Here is a 20,394-nt window from a genome sequence, read left to right on the forward strand (position 1 = left end):
TCTATGACTTTAAGAGTCGTTTCTTTCCGAAACATACTTGAAGTCATTTTAGTCGAGGATCATACACAAACATGATTTAGATTGTTGAAATTGCAATGGGCACAAATTGTTTAGCTCACCTGACCTGAAAGATCAAGTAACCTTTTCTGATCACATTTTGTTTGAAATCCGTCAGTCTGTAAGTTTTTCACATTTTCAACTTCTTCTCTAAAACCACTGGACCAATTTCAACTAAACTTGCCACAAAGCATGCTTGGGTGAAGGGGATTCAAGTTTGTTCAAATAAAGTCCCACGCCCTATTTCAAGGGAGAGTAATTAAGAATTAGTTAAAATTTGGTGGTATCTTGTAAAACTCTTCTTCTCAAGATCCACTAGGCCAAAAAAAGTTGAGATTTATGTGAAAACTTCTTTACGTAGTGTAGTTTAATTCTTTTATTTGATCTTGAACCCTGGTGGAAGGGTGGGGCCACAATAGACGATCAAAGATATGGTGTATTTGAGCTAAAAAAAATAAAAATACGAGATTGGATGTAAATGAACAGGATATTTGTTATTTACGTTCAAATTAGAATTTTCACTGATTTTGAACTTGAATAACCCCACGTTTCTATAGTTAAATTGACTTCAAACTGTGTCTGATATTTAAATGCAGAGTGGGTACATAAATCGATTACTGCTTTAAATTTCTAATAATTATGAAAAGTGATTGATTTAATTTGTATAATTTACAGGAGAGTCCTATCTTTATATAAAGTAATAAAACAAATAGAAAGATCTTTTTAAATTTAGTTAGTCTGAACTTACAAAAAATACGCCATATATGACTTTAACATAGGAATACGTAGGAAAAAATCATTAAAAATCTTCTCAAGAACAGGAAAACCATAATTGATCATATTTTGATATTTATTAAACTTTGGTCGCCAATTGTGGCCCTACCCAATTCCTGGGGGGTCATGATCTTACGAAATTTGAATCTACACTACCTGAGGATGCTTTCACATGTTTCATCATTCCTGGCCCCGTTTAAAAGATGCCATTAATTTTCACTATTCCGTAATTATCTCCCTTTGGAAGATCAAAGACCAGGTCCTTTGGTTGAACGAACTTGAATCCCCTTTACCCAAGGATACCTTGTAATATAGATGAAACTGGCTAAGTGGTTCTGGACAAGATGAAATTACATGTAACTATATAAAGTTTACAATGACAAACAATGACAAATTTTGATCAGAACAGCACTCTTGAGCCTTCCCTCAAGTGGGCTAATAAACTTGTTGGATTTTACAAAAGGAGCAATTAAGTTTTTTTTTCAATTGTACCCTAATTATATTTTTTTATGAATAATAAAAAAGCATAAATATATGATATTATATTTTTAACCAAGTGTTCAAAAAGCTAACACAGTTTCATTGTAACAACAAAAATATTTATATCAAGCTTGAATGTCTTTAATAAAACATCATTCAATAAATATTTGGACATTGTGCACACCCAGTGTAGTTACACATGAATTCTGTACACAGATATTTCAACAAACTGAAGTATGATTATGTTTAAACATAATTTAAGTACTATAGTAAAATTAACTTATTAACTTAGAATTATTACATATATGGTAAAGAGCACATATACAAATCGCAAACAAAAAATCTTTTGTACACTAAAACCTTTACAAGGAAGAATATCATGGTATTACACTGTCTTTTACATTAAATAATTTATTAAGTAGAACTGACATATCATTATACAAACCAAGAAAAAAAACTTATTGGGACATGTTTGCTTTTGTCTAATGTACATTTTCTTCTTTCTAATATGTTTTATAATTTACCCCATTTACATTGAAAAACACCAATAAATGGCTACCAATGACAGCAACAAAATAATTATAATAAAATCCCTCATGATTAACAATGGACTTTTGTGTTATTGCTAAACTTGTCCCTTCATCACACTGCACCTTCCTTGTAGAACACCTGACCATATTCTACTGTTACTTTAAGACAATTTTAAAGTCTTGATGTATAAATCCTTTGAGACCAATAAAAAACACCCTGAGCAAGATTTCTTGCATACATAAAAACAGCCACCTTCCTAGAAATTTCCTAGAACAGCCAGGTTATCCTAGAAATTACCACAAAACAGCAGCACACCACTATGAGTTTGTTCCTATTTATGCGATGTCTTCCATTTTTAATGGTATAGCATCTGGTATTTTCCCATGTCTCCTGTTATAAATAGACAGAGCACGTAGAACGGCCAGGGCGCCGACTCCAGATAGTCCAATCATAAGGTAGAACATCCCAGACCAGCCATAGTTCGCTGATATCACCCCAATAATAGGGCCCTCCAAAAAGGTACCAACACTGCCAAAACCTGAAAACATAGAAAAGGTTAATTATCATTAAATGCATTAAATATACTCCCCTTCCCCTCTTATTATTACTTAAAAGGTCCCAACATTACCAAAACCTGAAAACAAAAGAGACAATACCATAATATGTATGCTCATTATTTTTTTCATTTTCAAAATATTGGCTGTTATGATTTTTAATTATTTTTCCTGGTGAAATAAAACTAATCTCGGTGGAGATTCGGCTGGCTATATCAAGAATTATTCACCTAGGCGACACTGTCGTTCGCTTCAATTAAGTCATTTAGTTGTTTAATTAACTCTCTGTCACTATTATTTTCACATTGCTTACCGTCTAGGCATGTAAATCCCAACATAAAAACATTCACTAAAATCTCCGTTCAAAATATGGCTCCCCCGACGTAATTGTTTATCTCCTCGAACTAAAGAGTTCCTATAGTCTGTTTTCTTTTATGTGATACTGAACCTCTACTGTGGCTTTTAAGTATTTTTCATAGAAATGAAAACAGACCATAGAGGAACTCTTTAGTGCGAGGAGATAAACAATGAATAATTCTTGATATAGCTGGCCGAAGTTGGGGTTGAATTTCCAGACATGAATTATGAAGGACTGTCCCGAGATTCGGTGGGCGTCAGACCAAATATCTAGCCCAGCCGAATCTCCACCGAGATTAAAATAAAACCAGCATTGGACTTTCAATGTCAGATATGATTTATTCCAGACCTATTCATATCTACAGAAATACAAAAGACAAAAGAGCTAATTTTGACAGCACATAAAAAGGAACAATTTTGGAATAAAAATACAAAAGTAGTACATGTATTTGTTTAAAGCTAGATGTCCTATAAAGTTTAAAGTATATCATCATGGGAATTTAAGTTACAATGTGTGTGTTTCTTGTTGGTATTGGTAAGAAAATACATTGATTAAAGATGCAAACTCTAGGTTCAGATATACAGTTCTCCATTTTCTATACCAAATGTACTCACCACTGACAAGACCAATAGCAGCAGTATTATCTCTATATGAAATGAACTCACCATTGACAAGACCAACAGCTGCAGCAGCAGCATTTCTTCCATCCATCTCTCCGAGCTCATTAGGGATTGATCCACCTACAAAAACAATTACAATGTAGATCCACCTACAAAAACAATCACAATGTAAGATCCACATACACAACAATGACATTGTAAGATCCGCCTACAGAACAATCACAATGTCAGATCCGTAAAAAACAACAATTACATTGTAAGATCTACCTACAAAACAATTATAATGTAAGATCCACCTACAAAACAATTATACTGTCAGATCCACCCACAAAACAATTACAATGTAAGATCCACCTACAAAACAATCACATAGTAAGATCCACCTACAAAACAATCTTAATGTCAGATCCACATACACAACAATTACATTGTAAGATCCACCTACAAAACAATTACAATGTAAGATCCACATACACAACAATTACAATGTAAGATCCACCTACAAAACAATTATACATTGTACATGTACATGTAAGATCGACCTACAAAACAATTATAATGTAAGATCCACCTACAAAACAATAAAATTGTCAGATCCACCCACAAAACAATTACAATGTATGATCCACCTACAAAACAATCAAATAGTAAGATCCACCTACAAAACAATCACAATGTCCGATCCACTTACACAACAATTACATAGAAAGATCCACCTACAAAACAATTACATTGTAAGATCCACCTACAAAACAATCATAACGTAAGATTCACAAAACATACACCATGTAATACTCTGTGAATATTTCATACATAATTACCTAGGATGCTGTCAGGGCCACAGTTGAACACTCCAGCTAAAAACATGAACACTGTGTTAAACACAATTCCCCATGTACTGGTCAGATAAAACGCCAGGAGGGAGACAGCCGATAAAGCCACGGAATAACCAGTACCCGCTAAAGACCGACCCTTAAAATACCTGTAATTAGACAAAAATCAAAAATACATCACAATTCTGGGTAAAATCAATTTTGCAGTTATAATATCTGTAAACTTTACTATGGTATGGAAAGTTTTTTTTTAATTTTGGGGCATTTGAACACACAAAATCAATATAGTCACATGTAATGTGCAGTTTATCATTTGGTAGGATATATATTAACTGAGGGATGGGGGTGTGGGTATTCTGTGTACATATAAAATAGAGTCACAATGAATCTTAAAACCTGATAGTTACATGATATCATAATTATGTTGTTTTCTTTTTTAAGAATTTCCCAAACACCCCCTCAATTGTGTTGTAGAAAAGATTACCTGTCTATGACAATTCCTATAACAGCACTGCCTAACACTCCACCCACCTCAAATGTTGTAGAAAACATACCAGCCTTGGCTTTGGTGTACTTTAACTGAAAAAGCATTTTAACATGCAAGATTTAGGTCAAAGAGAAATCATATGAAAGAAAGGATGATACATTTAAAGGTTTATACAGTTTAAACCACATCTTCTTTGTTAACCTTAGAATTTGTTTTGGTATTCTGAATAAACTAGAACTGTCCAAAAGGGACAAATACCCCCCGCTGGGTTTTTCAGAGAAGGTACCAAATCACTAATGTTTTCTAGATGTGAGAGGTGTTCACAATTTGCTTAAACAAGAGTGAAAATTTAATTACTCAATCATTATATTTTTTTAATGAATGAAACTAAGGTGCAGCCTAATAAAACATCAATACTAATAATTACAGTGTTTTTTATTACACTGAAAAAATAGTTTGCAACTATCTGTCATCTTTGTGAGACATGACACTCTGCAAATTGAATGTTGAAAAAAAAAAATTACCATAATTAATTATACAAAAATCAAATTGATCTTAATACCTTTATATCAAACTCATTTTAAAAATAAAAGGCTGGTTCCAGTAACTATGTATTTTGACAGACATAAATTACAATTAAGAGACTTAGACAACAGAGATCTTTATTTCTTTCTGCCCAATTCCCAGGAGATACAGATAAGACCTGCTTGATCAGAGATGCCCTAACAGCTTCCCACACTGAACTCATTAATTAATCTTTAACTGGATGCATGTCCACTCATTACTCCCAAGGGACAAATGGATTTACACCTTCTGCTGTGTAATGTAAAAACTGTTTTTAATACTTTGTCATTTTTTTTTTAGTTCTAATGAATAGTTTTAAGTTGTAGTTCACATTTTTGTACAGATGTTCTAGATTCTGTCTCAAACCTTAGACATGAACCCGAAATGACTAAGTCAATAAAAATGAAAAAAAACAAGAGGCCCATGGGCCACAGCACTCACCTGAGTAAGTTTGGCCTTGCTGTTTTTCACCTGATTTCTCCCCCCCCCCTGTAGTACTTATTGTGGCCCCGCCCTATCCCCAGGGGTCATTATTTGAACAGTTGGAATCTACACTACCCCAGGATGCTTCCAAGTAAGTTTCAGCTTTTCTGGCCCAGTGGTTCTTGAGAAGAAGATTTTTAAAGATTTTTACTACATATTTCAATGTAAAACTTGGATTCCCTATTGTGGCCCTGCCCTACCCCCGGGGGTCATGATTTGAACAATTTAGAATCTACACTACCCCAGGATGCTTCCACATAAGTTTCATCTTTTCAGACCCAGTGGTTCTTGAGAAGAAGATTTTTAAAGATTTTTCCTATATATTTCAATGTAAAACTTGGATTCCCTATTGTGGCCCTGCCCTACCCCCGGGGGTCATGATTTGAATAATTTAGAATCTACACTACCCCAGCATGCTTCCAAGTAAGTTTCAGCTTTTCAGGTCCAGTGGTTCTTGAGAAGATGATTTTTAAAGATTTTTACTACATATTTCAATGTAAAACTTGGATTCCCTATTGTGGCCTCGCCCTTCCCTCGGGGGTCATGATTTGAACAATTTAGAATCTACACTACCCCAGGATGCTTCCAAATAAGTTTCAGCTTTTCTGGCCCAGTGGTTCTTGAGAAGAAGATTTTTTAATGTCCCCACCCAATTTTTGTATTTTCTTGATTATCTCCCCTTTGAAGGGGACTTGGCCCTTCATTTTAAAAATTTAAACTCCCCTTTACCCAAGGTTGCTTTGTACCAAGTTTGGTTAAAATTGGCCCAGTGGTTCTTGAGAAGAAGTTGAAAATGTGAAAAGTTTACAGACGGACGGACAGACGGACAACGGGTGATCAGAAAAGCTCACTTGAGCTTTCAGCTCAGGTGAGCTAAAAAACTGTAAAATGCAGAAAAATTATCAAATAATGTTGAAAATACCAGGTGCACATCTTCATATGGTAAATAATAAGTGTACAAATTATCATACAAATCTATGCAATAGTCTCTGGGAACAGATGCAGACAAAACCACATAATAAAAATGAAAAAAAAAAACACCTGTAAAATGCAAAAAAATTATCCAATCATGATGAAAATACCAGGTGCACACCTTCATATGGCAAATAATAAGTGTACAAATTTTCAAACAAATCCTTGCAATAGTTTCCAAGAAATGGTCCGGACAAAATCTCGTCTACAGACAGACGGACAGACAGACGGACAGACAGATGGACAAGCTGATTCCAATATACCCCCCCTAAACTTCGTTTGCGGGGGGAATAATAATTTGTTAGAATTGTGTTCTGTGTTGATATATCCTCTCTTTCTCAGTCATATTGATTAATGAATGCATTACCCCCATCTTTCCCTTCTCTGTCCTACTTATGCTTAGAGCATTCAGTATATATGTAAATTTATTACCAATCAATAGACAATACCTTCCCTTTTCTGGCCAGAAGGAGAGACAAAAAACATCCAGTAGATACATTGGTAACCACATATACATGCAGTAAACCTCTCTCTCTCTCTGAATACTTACAGCATTAAGTAAATACATTGGTAACCACATATACATGCAGTATCTCACAACTTTTAAACAGAAGACAGCAACAGCCACCTCTGGTAACATCCTACCAACAAAAAAAAAGTCACCATATGATCTATAACTACAAAATTACCTACTATACATCTGGATCCTCTATCTACAGCATTCAGTTATTTGTATTAAACTACCATATAAAAACTGACAATCACAAGTATAAATACAAAGAAAAATATAAAACTGTCTTATATTCATTATATGATAATTACGAGGGTTGTCCAAAAAGTTCGTGGACAAAGGCTTAATTTTCTTAATAAAGTCTGCAAAGGCAAACGTGTACAATAATATTTTAAAATAGTCCATGACTTAGTAATTATATAAAAAATTAAAACAATACACACTATTTTATGAGCATTATAGGTGTAAATACTTTGTATATGCAAGCCGCATGGCCCAGTCTGACGTAATGCTAATTTCACGATAACGCCAAGAATATGGATTTTGAATTTTTATCACATGTTCAACGACACAAGTTAATTTTCTGCATTATGCCAAACTGCCAAGTGTGTGCAATATTATTTATGTATAGACCATAATTGATTTACTTTTTAAAATTCAAAACAATACATGATAATTTAAGAGCGTCATCAATATGAACACCTGGTATACACAGGCTGCATAGCCCAGTCCGATGGTGCTAGATTTATAACAACGTAATGAATAGGGATATCCTATTTTTCATCAAATAACAGTGATTTTCCACTTCTTACAGTGTCTCCGAAATTTAACACACCGTTGAAAAATCATATACCCCAATTACAAATCAATGAACTAAATATATTCCAATAATTTCAAGTTGTTTGAATAAATATTTTGTGTCCGATTTCGTTTCAACCATATTTAAACATAATTGTATGATTTGGACGCTGTCCCGTTCAGATGGCTGACGTCGCTTTTTCAGTAAATTTTTGAAACATACTTCTTGTGGTTTTCGCTTAATATTCTCACTGTCTATTTAGTAAGTGATACTAAACATATCAGAAAACGACGACAGCCGCTTTATTTGTGACACGTTTAATTTTTATTAAGCTTTGACTCGTTTTATAAAGAAAATAATCATTTTAATCAGAACACTTTATTTAAAAGTTTATGGCATTTTAACCCTGGTCCGTGCTCACTATCGGCGACCTTTAATGACCGCGATTTTTACAAAAATATTAAGTTCAAACAATAAAAACCAAACTATTCTGACTTGGCTTTGCATAACTAATATTTTGGTATACAATAAGTATATCTTGAACCATTCATTTTGACAAAAACGCCATTGTCCACGAACTTTTTGGACAACCCTCGTATAGCTACAAAGTAAATAAGTGTCTCACTGGATTTTCCACATCTGTAGCCACGAGGTGCTTCCTGTAGATTTTGACGATGCTGTACTCTGTGCTATAATGAGAAATAACTTCTTTAAATACATGTTTGCATGGGATATCTAAATATAATTTACAAACATCGTCCTTGAATTTCAATTGTGTTTTTCACTTACACTGGCCCTGATTTTTTATTTCTTCCTTTACTTACATTTTCCAGGAATTTCTATGCTTCCTTTACTTACAATTTCCAGGAATTTCTATGCTTCCTTTACTTACAATTTCCAGGAATTTCTATGCTTCCTTTACTTACATTTTCCGGGAATTTCTATGCTTCCTTTACTTACATTTTCCGGGAATTTCTATGTTTCCTTTACTTACATTTTCCAGGAATTTCTATGCTTCCTTTACTTACATTTTCCAGGAATTTCTATGCTTCCTTTACTTACATTTTCCGGGAATTTCTATGCTTCCTTTACTTACATTTTCCGGGAATTTCTATGCTTCCTTTACTTACATTTTCCGGGAATTTCTATGCTTCCTTTACTTACATTTTCCCGGAATTTCTATGCTTCCTTTACTTACATTTTCCCGGAATTTCTATGCTTCCATTACTTACATTTTCCAGGTATTTCTATGCTTTGTTCTTCAGGGGTGCTGAAGAACAGGAAGACCAGCACACCAAGTGTTGCCTGAAACAGCAGAAAAAATAATTCAAAGCCAAAAAAGAAATTTGACAATGATGAAGAATTATATTACAGAAAAACTAGAAAACTGAAGAAACGGCAATTAATCTAATTGTAACAGATAAAGATTAGGCTCTGGATCTTCTGCAGTAGGCAATATAATTTATCCCCAAGGAATCACTGCAGCTTTAAGAAATTTAAGTACCAGTCCACATAAAAATCAGACAAAATTGTATGAAAGTGATACATGAAGGTTTTCAGAATTCGATGATTTTTCACTCATAAATTTCTCTTGCAATATGAACAATGTATGTAAAATGAAAAATGTTTTGAGTCATGGTTACCATGGAAACCCGGCCAAAGAAATTTCCTTAGCAACCAGCAATTTTTTCCATGTTGATGGACAAAAATTCACCTATCTTTAAGGCTTAAAATAAAATTTTAATACCATGAAAATTATTCTCAATTACTGGTGTAATAAAGAAACACATTTAAAGTGTTTTAATAATGCAATAAAAGAAATTTAGGTCTTAAGTTAGTTCTGTGCTAGCCATTGGAAGGCACACATGTTTTGCAATTTTTGCTGATTCAGCATTTTTCGTGATTTTGGCAATATTCAAGGCCAAATTTAAAAAAAGGCCAGATTAATACAGCTGTTGCGTGTATTTCACATAAAAGCAGATGAATTTCTCTTTCAGAATTTGAAGTCAAATCCACGGGCCTTTTTGAAAATTAATTCGTTGCCTAGCAACAAATATGGGCATTTTGATACATAAAATGAGAAACAATGTAAAAAGTTTACGGAAAAATCAAATGAATTGTTATCTACAAAAATGAAAAACAAATTTTAAAATAGTAGAATTAAATTTGGACTTCCTAGCAAATTATTGAATATTGTATAATTATTTATCTCCATAGCAACAACAGGTTCTCCATAGCAACGGGGCAAAGAAAGTCAATTTTGACCTGTATTCATGTAATCTTATTAAAAATTTATTCAAATTAAGTCAGAAAAATGTCGTTGAGCAAAATTGACGATGAAATGTTGGTCTTATTAAAGTTTTTTTGGTACTTAATCAACCCATAGCAACAATTCCCAGTACAGGACAACCAATGTGCACTATGCCTCCTGTAAAACAGATTTGACTTTGAGATCGTATTGTTTGTCATGGAATTGAATATTCAAGTAATGTGCTGATAATTGTATATGTTGAGAGTGTGGAAAGAATATAAAATGTTGTAGCAAATTATTGAATATCGTTCATTGACTTATTTCCATAGCAACAACAACACTTCCCCATAGCAACGAGGCAAAGAAACTTAATTTTGACACATATTCATGTAAACCTGTAAAATTTATCTAAATCAAGTCACAAAAATGTGTTTGAGAAAAATTGACATTGTCATGTTTGTTTTAGGAAAGTATTTTTGTACTCATTTAACCCATAGCAACGATTCCTAGCACATAGCCAACAATTTTGTCAGTATGGGATTCATTCTCTGTAACCGCTGTATTGAAAGATTTGGCATTCATCACAGATTTCGGGGTTACATGTACGACTCTCAAATAATCACTACAGAAAGCATTACAATGTAACAATTATTCCTCATGAAAATAAATAGATAAATAAAAAGAATATTGTTTTCTTTTCAAACAGTAAGAGGATAAACACGTTTGTTCATATCTAAATATAGAGTTGTATGCATCAATAACCTCGAGTAATACTTAAGTGATTTAAGCCGATGGTCGGGCGACCAAATTATTATCGTATCATCTGCTGAAAAACTTAATCAGACGATTCTAGTATCGGACGATGCAGAGTAGTCACATTAAGGACATTGGCAAGTCAAGGTTTTCCGGAGAAAAAAGGTTTAATACAGGTTTTTTTTAACTTATGAAATAGTGATTGAGAGTGATCTCCCGTGTAGAATTCTCTAAGCCGTGAAAACCAATTAAAGCCAATGTTTACAGAGGTAAACAAAAGCACATGTACTTCCTTCAATGGGTAGAATCATCTATACAGCAAGAAAGAAAAGTAGTAATGACTTTTTTATACATTGTATTCAGGGGACAAAGAACCAAGAGGTCGTCATTCACCATAGTTGTGCTCAGTATGCTGGGAAGGGCAGATATGTGACATATGCTGAAAGGTAGACCGAGATAAGTTCCTATGTTGTATGAAGGAAGCAGCATTTAGGAACAACGAATAAAAATTGAAATAAATCCATGCCAATATTTTTATGACAATGTGTTTCAATCAATTTAGTCAATTAAATGATAGAATCAATCAACCAGTCATCTTCGCTAGCCAAGGGTTTCTGATACGCTACTCTCCTCATAAACCCTTGGCATACGGTGCTGACAAAAGACAGGATTGTTTTCGTCACGTGATCACAATTCTTACCAGGTACGGCACAGATTGCGTCATCGACAGAAATAAAAAGCGTATTTAAAAAATTAATGTTTTTAAAGAATAATTTACAGGAAGGTATTGAGTTATGTTAATTTGTTATTTAAACATGTTAAAATGCAAATCTAGATCTTCAGTATTGATTCTTAATCACATATTTTGCACGTAGCTTAAGACATTGGATGACACCATATAGCTATTCATAGAATGGCATGTTATCTTACGGGTCGTTGTTTACTTGCGTTTTTCATTCCCGATATTAAAGAGTCAAGATATTTCCCGAACGCAAATATCGTCATTTGCAAAAAACAATTGCTGATTGGTCGAACGATGTCGATCAACTCCAATCACAACTTGAGAAAAAAATCCCAACTTTTTTTAACACCGTATGCCAAGGGCTTATGAGGAGAGTAGCGTATCAGAAACCCTTGGCTAGCGAAGATGTCAACCAGTCTGACTCTCTTGACCATTATGAATAATATGTAATTATAGCTGTTAAGGGAATTAACTCAAAAATAAAGATCGGTGATGGTATGTCCATGTCTTATATATACATTTTCAGTCAAAATATCTATAAGTCATAGGAAATGAAGATACAATAATGTATATAATACAAAAACTATATGAAATAAGTGGGTTTTGGAGAAATATTATGGTGAAAAATTATGTAGGTCCCTTTTATCAACATTTACATACCGTTAGGAAATGCATTGAGAATTGCAAAAACACTGATATGACAAAATCTAAAAAGGAAGGTTGGCTTGGTAGGTTAAACAATCCAGAATATAGCCTGTTTAATACAATTAAACCTACTCAAGAGTTCTTGAAAAATTCTATACGATAACCAGGAACCTTGCCAATGTCCTTTTAATTCCTAGGAACACCGATGTCTTTACATGTTAAAAATTTCTAAATAGACCAACCCTTACCCGATCATCGTTCGCTGAGCCGCTGTTTGATTTTCACCGTCGGCTGACATTTTATGAAAACCCAATCCCGAAATGTCGATCGACCTACGACCGACATGACAAACTGTCTGGTGATGGTTGGACAATGTTCTTTATATTGACAATGATGCCTTATATTTTCAATCCTAGCAATGTTGAAGGAATCGGCCACCAACGCAGAACAATCTGATTAAAATCAGATCCTCGATGCTCCTTTTTTAACGAAATGTCGCTTAGCAACGCAGAAAAAAGTATAACTTGTCCCGACAGACACAAATTGGCCAGTCGAGGCAAAAAAAAAAGAAGTCAAAATCAGGCAAGACAACACGCAATGAACTGCCGACTGTCCCCCTAAGAATCCTATTTTTGTTTCAAAAAACTTCGGCCATTGGTCATTTTTGGAAATGTGACTGGGATGTAAGGTTTTCGAAAGACTAAAAGAATAACGTAGACTTAAAAACAGGTTGTGTTAAACATTTAAATTAAATTGAGACCAACAATATCATACATTTAAAATATGGAACAAAACATTTTAGGGGAATCTATGTATTAAATCTCTGTTTTTGCTTTTTATCTGCTATTGTATGCATTATTTATTTATGTATGTTTGAATTTTTTTGTTGTTGAATTTCTCACTAAAAAACTATATCTCCCTCCAGGATTTCTTTTTGAAAAATAAGGGGTCGTGGGCCACAAGTATCACCTGAATCTAACTGTTCCTGCTGTTATTTGAATATTTTCGCTATGTATTCTTAAGAAGTTGAGATGACCCTTTCCTAAATTAATGTGATCATGCCAGATTACCTATCGGGTCCATGATTTTGGCAAACTGAATCTGCACTGAATGAGATGCTTGGTCACAATATACTTATAATCTTGTTGTCCTTGAGAAGAAGATTCTTTAAGATTTTTCCCCCGAATTGCATCTTCTCAGGCCTTTCCGGCCATCCCCGTGAATACATTTAATGTATTTAAATCACTGGATGTTAAAAATTTGTACAAAATGGAGTGATATGTAATTTTATAATTTATATAAATATTTAATAAACATAGTTGATTGTTCCTTCTGTGGTATATTTTAATATCTTTACATTCAATGAAGATCAGTTCCATACTCCATTGAACAAAAGTCTCCCTACATTTATTCAAATGTTTCTTAAAATGGGTTATCATAGACGCCTACGTACATGTAACAAATTCGAGGTCGTTTTTTCAAATTGTTCCTCCCCCCCCCCCTTTCAACCTCATCCAATTCTTAACCTAAATCTAATAATTTGGATTTACACAGAGACAGAAAAGTATATGTCAGCTTCTTAACAACAAGTAAAAGATACAAGCTTATATCTGATCTTTTGAAAAACAGAAATTATCTCAAATGAACACAATATACGCTAGATCAACATTACCAGGGATAAGGGTTTTATTAGGTGTATAGAGTATAATTTTATGTGCTTGCTCACTTAATCTCTACCTTTTCTTTCACTGCATTTCATTTCCGGTATTTTGCGTAGCATTTCCGACATATTTTTAATTTCATTTCCGACATTTTTTTTTTCATTTCCGACAATTTTTTGTATTTCCAGAATATTTGCAGGATACCTTTCTGGCAATTTTATGTTAGCCAGATAGGTGGAAATAGAATTTTTAAAGAATTTATTTCAAACTACATTTTCAAAATATAAATAAAAACATGTAATACAATACATTTATACAGGTAGCATTAAGATTTAAAGCATTTTTCCTTTTCCCTGTGCAGCATGTACATGCATAATGCGATGTCTTTGTTTTTAAAAACATTCTCCTGTCTTTAGAGAATCCCTTCAACAATGGTTTTTCATGGCCATAGGAACCGGGGGAGCACTGGGGCCCGTGCCCCCCCCCCCCCCCACCGATAATTTTGCCGATATATAGAATACTATAGAAAACTTCGCTACAATATGTTTGTGCCTACTCAATAATAATGTCTGATGACCTTATTTGCCAAGGAATTTTTTGTAGTTGATAGTGCCTCCCAAATTAAAGTGTTTGGTTGCCCCCCCCCCCCAAACTGAAATTGCTTCCTATGGGCCTGTTTTTACGTCGACTGGTTTCTGTATGCCTTATAATTTCCATCCTAGCATATCTGATTTCAAACTTAAATCTGAACATTTAAGAAAGGAGATGACGAAAGTTCACAATACTTACATGTGTCTCAGGGAATCTTTTTAATCATTATTTTGGCTTCAAGCAAAACTCATAATTTGGATTTCAATGATTTCTCCATGATTTATTCATTAAAATTTTTCATAAGTGAAGTCTTCAATCCTGCTTTCATTGCAGAAAGGTACTTGAAAAATGTCGGAGATAAAAACTTTAAAATGTTGGAAATAAAAGATGAAAATTTCAAAAAATTCCGGAAATGAAATGCAGCCATTGAAACTATGCCCATAATATCGTGCACATGTCTTGGATTTAATCCACAATACACACTAATGTGTGTGTACAAGTTACATGAAAAACATTATTTATGAAATACATCCTTATTTTGGTAACAGATCAGAGATAGATGTAAGGAGATGGGTGAACAAGGCGTGCAGAATGCCTATAGCTTCAGATATGTAAAAAATCAAATTCAATTTGTGAAATTAGTATTAGTAAATTTCTTTTTATTGAAATTCCCGAAATTATGATAAAACTTTTCCGAGGGAAATTTTCCCGGCAAAAATTATTCTGTTATTAAAAATTAATGGGGTATTCATGGGTATCGAACCCCCTAGCAATAAAAATCCTGAATATCATTTTCCTTTGATACCAACGCACTAACCACTACGCTATACAACTCCTGATAAATGGTGGCATTTAAATCATGTTTGTGATATGACCCTTGACTAAATGAACTTAAAGTATTTCTCAGAGGATGCGAATGTTGTGTCATAAAAGTGTATTTTTAAGGTATAGTGGGTCTTTGCTCCATGTCTTTGTTTACCAAAAAATGTATATTTTTATGCAAACTTTGACGGTAACCTTTCAATAAAATGGAGCGATGACCCACTCATATAAAAAAAAATGTGTTATAGTATGAGAAAAATGATCGTTTTGCCATCTTTAGTGTGTGTGTATGCTATTTCATAGGCAAATAATTTCAATCTTCGTGAGATTTTTGCAAATTGTGGAAACTTTACATAAAGTATACTTTAATGTTAGATGAAATATCAAAGAAAATTTTGCTGTAATTGAGATTTAATTATTAGGGTCTTCCGTCTCCAACGGAAGACCCTTCTATTATTGTATTGTTTCTTTTTCACTTTTATTATTATTATTCCACTTTTTCTTTACAATTTTTGTGCAGAAGATATCTCGCAAACGGTTCGATCGATTTTCATGAAATTTTCAGGGGTAATGCCTTTTGATATGAAGATGATCCTTTTTTGTTCAAATCCTTAAAATTCCCTTCCGGTCAGAAGTTATCGCCCTTTAATCGATTTTCAGATAACCATTTTGTCGACACGAAAACTAAAAAACGGCAAAAGCTAGAGCGCTGAAATTTTCAGCGATTATAGACGACATGTTGAAGTTTTGCACCTGGGTTTTCAAATTTTCCGGAAGTACCTAGTATGGAAGCTCGGTAGGGGTCGAAATTTAGGACATAAATCAGGAGTGAATTTTCGAGACATTTTTTATCATATCTCTAAAACTATGGAGATTTTCTAAAAACATATTGAATAGAAATTGTGTAGAATTACAAGATCTTTTATATGATATCAAGAAAAAAGGGCTGACTCATCACATTAGGGGCCGAGAGGGGCCGAAAGTCTTTAGTCAATAGCTCTTTAACAATAAAAATTTTGTAATGCATTACAGAAGCATAAATGTTTATCTCAACAATTTACAACTATATATTATAATATTAACATCATATGTTACATAACTAGGGGCCATTAGGGGCCAGAATGCAAAATCTTTGACGCTTTATATTTCAAAAGTGGGAAATATTTTGATAAGCAATATTGAACAAAAGATGTTCAAAATAATGTTCTAAACAATATGCTATGCAACGTTTCATTTTTCTCCAAACGTTCTCATTAAGGAGTTAAAGGGCCGGCCCCTAAATACTTCTTTTGCTAATATCTCGGAAACGAAAAAGAATTTCTGAATAGTTGTTGAACGAAAAGTGTTCAAAATCATAAGATCTTTAAAGTGGTATGAGGAAAAAGGGGCTGGACCCTCACAATAGGGGCTGAGAGGGGCCGAAAGTCTTTGAACAATAACTCTTTAACGATCAATATTTTGTAATGGATTACTGAAGCAAAAATGTTTATCTCAACAATTTACAACTATAGATTATGATATTCACATCATTTGTTACATAATTAGGGGTCATAAGGGGCCAGAATGCTAAATCTTTGATGCTTTATATCTCAAAAGTGGGAAATATTTTGATAAGCAATATTGAACAAAAGATGTCCAAAATAATGTTCTAAACAAGATGCAACCTTTCAATATTTGCTAAACGTCCCCATTAAGGAGTTGAAGGGCCGGCCCCTAAATATTTCTTTTGCGAATATCTCAGAAACAAAAAAGAATTTCTGACTAGTTGTTGAACAAAAAGTGTAAAAAACCATGAGAGCTTTAAGGTAATATCAAGGAAAAGGGTCTGACCCCTTAAACAAGAGGCCCATGGGCCACATCGCTCACCTGAGCACATTGGCTAGGCAAAAGCACAATCAGTTCAGTATTGAAAAGAAGGGGGGGGGGCTTGAATTTTAAACTACCTGATGATGCTTCCATGTCAATATAACAAATGGCTTTGTTGTACTTGAGAAGATTTTTTTAAAAATATTCCCATGTATTCCTTTGTAAAAATTTGATCCCTCATTGTGGCTCCTCCCTATCCCAGGGGTCATCATTTGAACAAACTTGAATCTACACTACCTGAGGATGCTTCCATATCAATATGACTAAACATAGCTTTTCTGTTCTTGAGAAGAAATATTTTTTCTATATGTTCTTATGTAAAACTTTCCATCCCCCATTGGGCCCCATCCTACCCCTGGGGGTCATCATTTGAACAAACTTGAATCCACACTACCTGAGGATGCTTCCTTATCAATATGACTTAACATAGCTTTTCTGTTCTTCAGAAGAAGATATTTTCCTTTATATTTCTATGTAAAACTTTGATCCTTCATTGTGGCTCTGCCCTACCCCCGGGGGTCATGGTTTGAACAAACTTGAATCTACACTACCTGAGGATGCTTCCATATAAATATGACTCATTATGGATTTGCTGTTCTTGAGAAGAAGATTTTTAAAGGTTTTTCCTATATATTTCTATGTAAAACTTTGATCCTCCATTGTGGCCCCGCCCTACCCCCGGGGGTCATGATTTGAACAAACTTGAATCTACACTACCTGAGGATGCTTCCAAATAAATATGACTCATCATGTCTTTGCTGTTCTTGAGAAGAAGATTTTTAAAGGTTTTTCCTATATATTTCTATGTAAAACTTTGATCCTCCATTGTGGCCCCGCCCTACCCCCGGGGGTCATGATTTGAACAAACTTGAATCTACACTACCTGAAGATGCTTCCATATAAATATGACTCAACATATCTTTGCTGTTCTTGAGAAGAAGATTTTTAAAGGTTTTTCCTACATATTTCTATGTAAAACTTTGATCCTCCATTGTGGCCCCGCCCTACCCCCGGGGGTCATGATTTGAACAAACTTGAATCTACACTACCTGAGGATGCTTCCACATGAGTTTCATCTTTCCTGGCCCTGTGGTTCTTGAGAAGAAGATTTTTAAAAGATGCTATTAATTTTTCACTAATTCTTTATTATCTCCCCTTGAAAAAGGACGTGGCCCTTCATTTTAACAAATTTGAATCTCCTTCACCCAAGGATACTTTGTGGCAAGTTTGGTTGAAATTGGCCCAGTGGTTCTTGAGAAGAAGTCGAAAATGTTAAAAGTTTACAGACAGACAGACAGACAGACAGACAGACAGACGGACAGACAGACAGACGGACGCCGGACAAAAAGTGATCAGAAAAGCTCACTTGAGCCTTCGGCTCAGGTGAGCTAATAAGGGACCGAAAGTACACAATCAATAACTCTTTAATGATCAATATTTTGTAATATATTACTGAAGCGAAATAGTTCTTCTTCACACACTTTATCTAAATAACATGATGTTGATATCATATGTTACGCAACAAGGGGTCTTTAGGGGGCATAAGATTGCATAATCTTTGGCGCAATATGTCTCGAAAAGGAAGCATATTTTGATAAACAGTATTGAACAAAAGACGTTCAAAATAATATTCTGAACAATATGCACTCTTTGAATTTTTGCTAGACGTCTCCAATTAGGACTTGAAGGACCGGCCCTTAATATTTCTTTTGCATATATCCCAAAAACAAAAAAGAATTTCTGAATAGTTGTTGAACAAAAAGTGTTCAAAATTTTGAGAGCTTTAAGATGATATCAAGAAAAAAGGGGCTGACCTCTCACATTAGGGGCCAAGAAGGGCCGAAAATCTTTAATCTATAACCCTTTAATGACCAATATTTTGTTAAACATTATTGAAGCAAAATTTTTCGTCTTAACAATTTATTTATATCATTATATTTAAACGAAAATCTCAGTCAAACTCTTATCTCATCTTATCAAAAATCGGACGGAAGACCCACTCGTTGCTCGCAACGAGATCTCATCTAGTTCACCTTTATGTTTGTTACACTATAGGCACTTTGCTTGCCTTGTTTGCCGATCTTCTTTGTATCAGTAATTTGAGGAATCTTGATCAATTTATTTTAGAGAGCTTAAATAAGTTACACTTCTGAGAGCTCTAAATAAATTTACACAGAGGGCTAAAATGGTATATGCACTGGTCGAAGTAGGAGTAAAAAAAAGAGATTTGTTGTTACATTCATTCTTAATAAAATTAATTCTTCTTAACTTTTCAAGTGTTGTTATTTTAAGGTGTATAAAGCTATAAAATACTTTGAAAAGATCTGCTACATGCTTTAGTTGTCTGTATTGCAGAATTTGTTTTACATTCCATTCGACATCATTCGTACCTACTTTGAACTGGAATGTTTTTTCGGTGAAATATGAATTTTTATGTTTAGTTGCTAAGGGGATTGCATGTTGCCATGGCTTAATTATTAGGAGATTACATGTTGCCATGACAACAACTGATAGAATATTTTATATTCTTTCCGCTCTCTCAACATATACAATCATCAACACATTAATTGAATATTCATTTCCATCACAAACAATATGATCCCAAAGTCAAATCTGTCTTACAGGAGGCATAGGGTACATTGGTTGTCATGTACTGGTAATAGTTGCCATGGGTTGATTAAGTACCAAAAAAACTTTAATAAGACCAACATTTCATTGTCAATTTTGCTCAACGACATTTTTCTGACTTAATTTGAATAAATATTAATAAGATTACATGAATAAATGTCAAAATTAACTTTCTTTGCCCCGTTGCTATGGAGAACCTGTTGTTGCTATGGAGATAATTATACAATATTCAATAATTTGCTAGGAAGTCCAAATTTATTTCTACTATTTTAAAATTTGTTTTTCGTTTTTGTAGATAACAATTCATTTGATTTTTCCGTAAACTTTTTACATTGTTTCTCATTTTATGTATCAAAATGCCCATATTTGTTGCTAGGCAACAAATTCAATTTTCAAAAAGGCCCGTGGATTT

At 33.9% G+C, this 20,394-nt stretch overlaps 1 protein-coding gene across 1 annotated transcript in view; it reads right to left on the reverse strand.

The window, feature by feature from the left end:
- Nucleotides 1-1,608: 1,608 nt before the first annotated feature.
- Nucleotides 1,609-20,394, reverse strand: part of LOC133203790 (glucose-6-phosphate exchanger SLC37A2-like) — a 35,956-nt gene continuing 17,170 nt past the window's right edge. Inside the window, exons 8-14 of the mRNA XM_061339575.1 lie at nucleotides 9,256-9,328; nucleotides 8,649-8,712; nucleotides 7,264-7,354; nucleotides 4,692-4,786; nucleotides 4,196-4,356; nucleotides 3,420-3,494; nucleotides 1,609-2,380 (exon numbers count right to left, since the gene is read on the reverse strand). Of these exons, the coding sequence (XP_061195559.1) occupies nucleotides 2,178-2,380; nucleotides 3,420-3,494; nucleotides 4,196-4,356; nucleotides 4,692-4,786; nucleotides 7,264-7,354; nucleotides 8,649-8,712; nucleotides 9,256-9,328 (762 nt within the window). The 3' untranslated portion in view covers nucleotides 1,609-2,177. The remainder of the gene's footprint in view (nucleotides 2,381-3,419; nucleotides 3,495-4,195; nucleotides 4,357-4,691; nucleotides 4,787-7,263; nucleotides 7,355-8,648; nucleotides 8,713-9,255; nucleotides 9,329-20,394) is intronic.

Source organism: Saccostrea echinata, unplaced genomic scaffold, assembly GCF_033153115.1.
Source record: "Saccostrea echinata isolate AGI-Se365-2 ecotype Australia unplaced genomic scaffold, CSIRO_AGI_Sech_v1 ptg000051l, whole genome shotgun sequence".
Taxonomy (NCBI): Eukaryota; Metazoa; Mollusca; class Bivalvia; order Ostreida; family Ostreidae; genus Saccostrea; species Saccostrea echinata.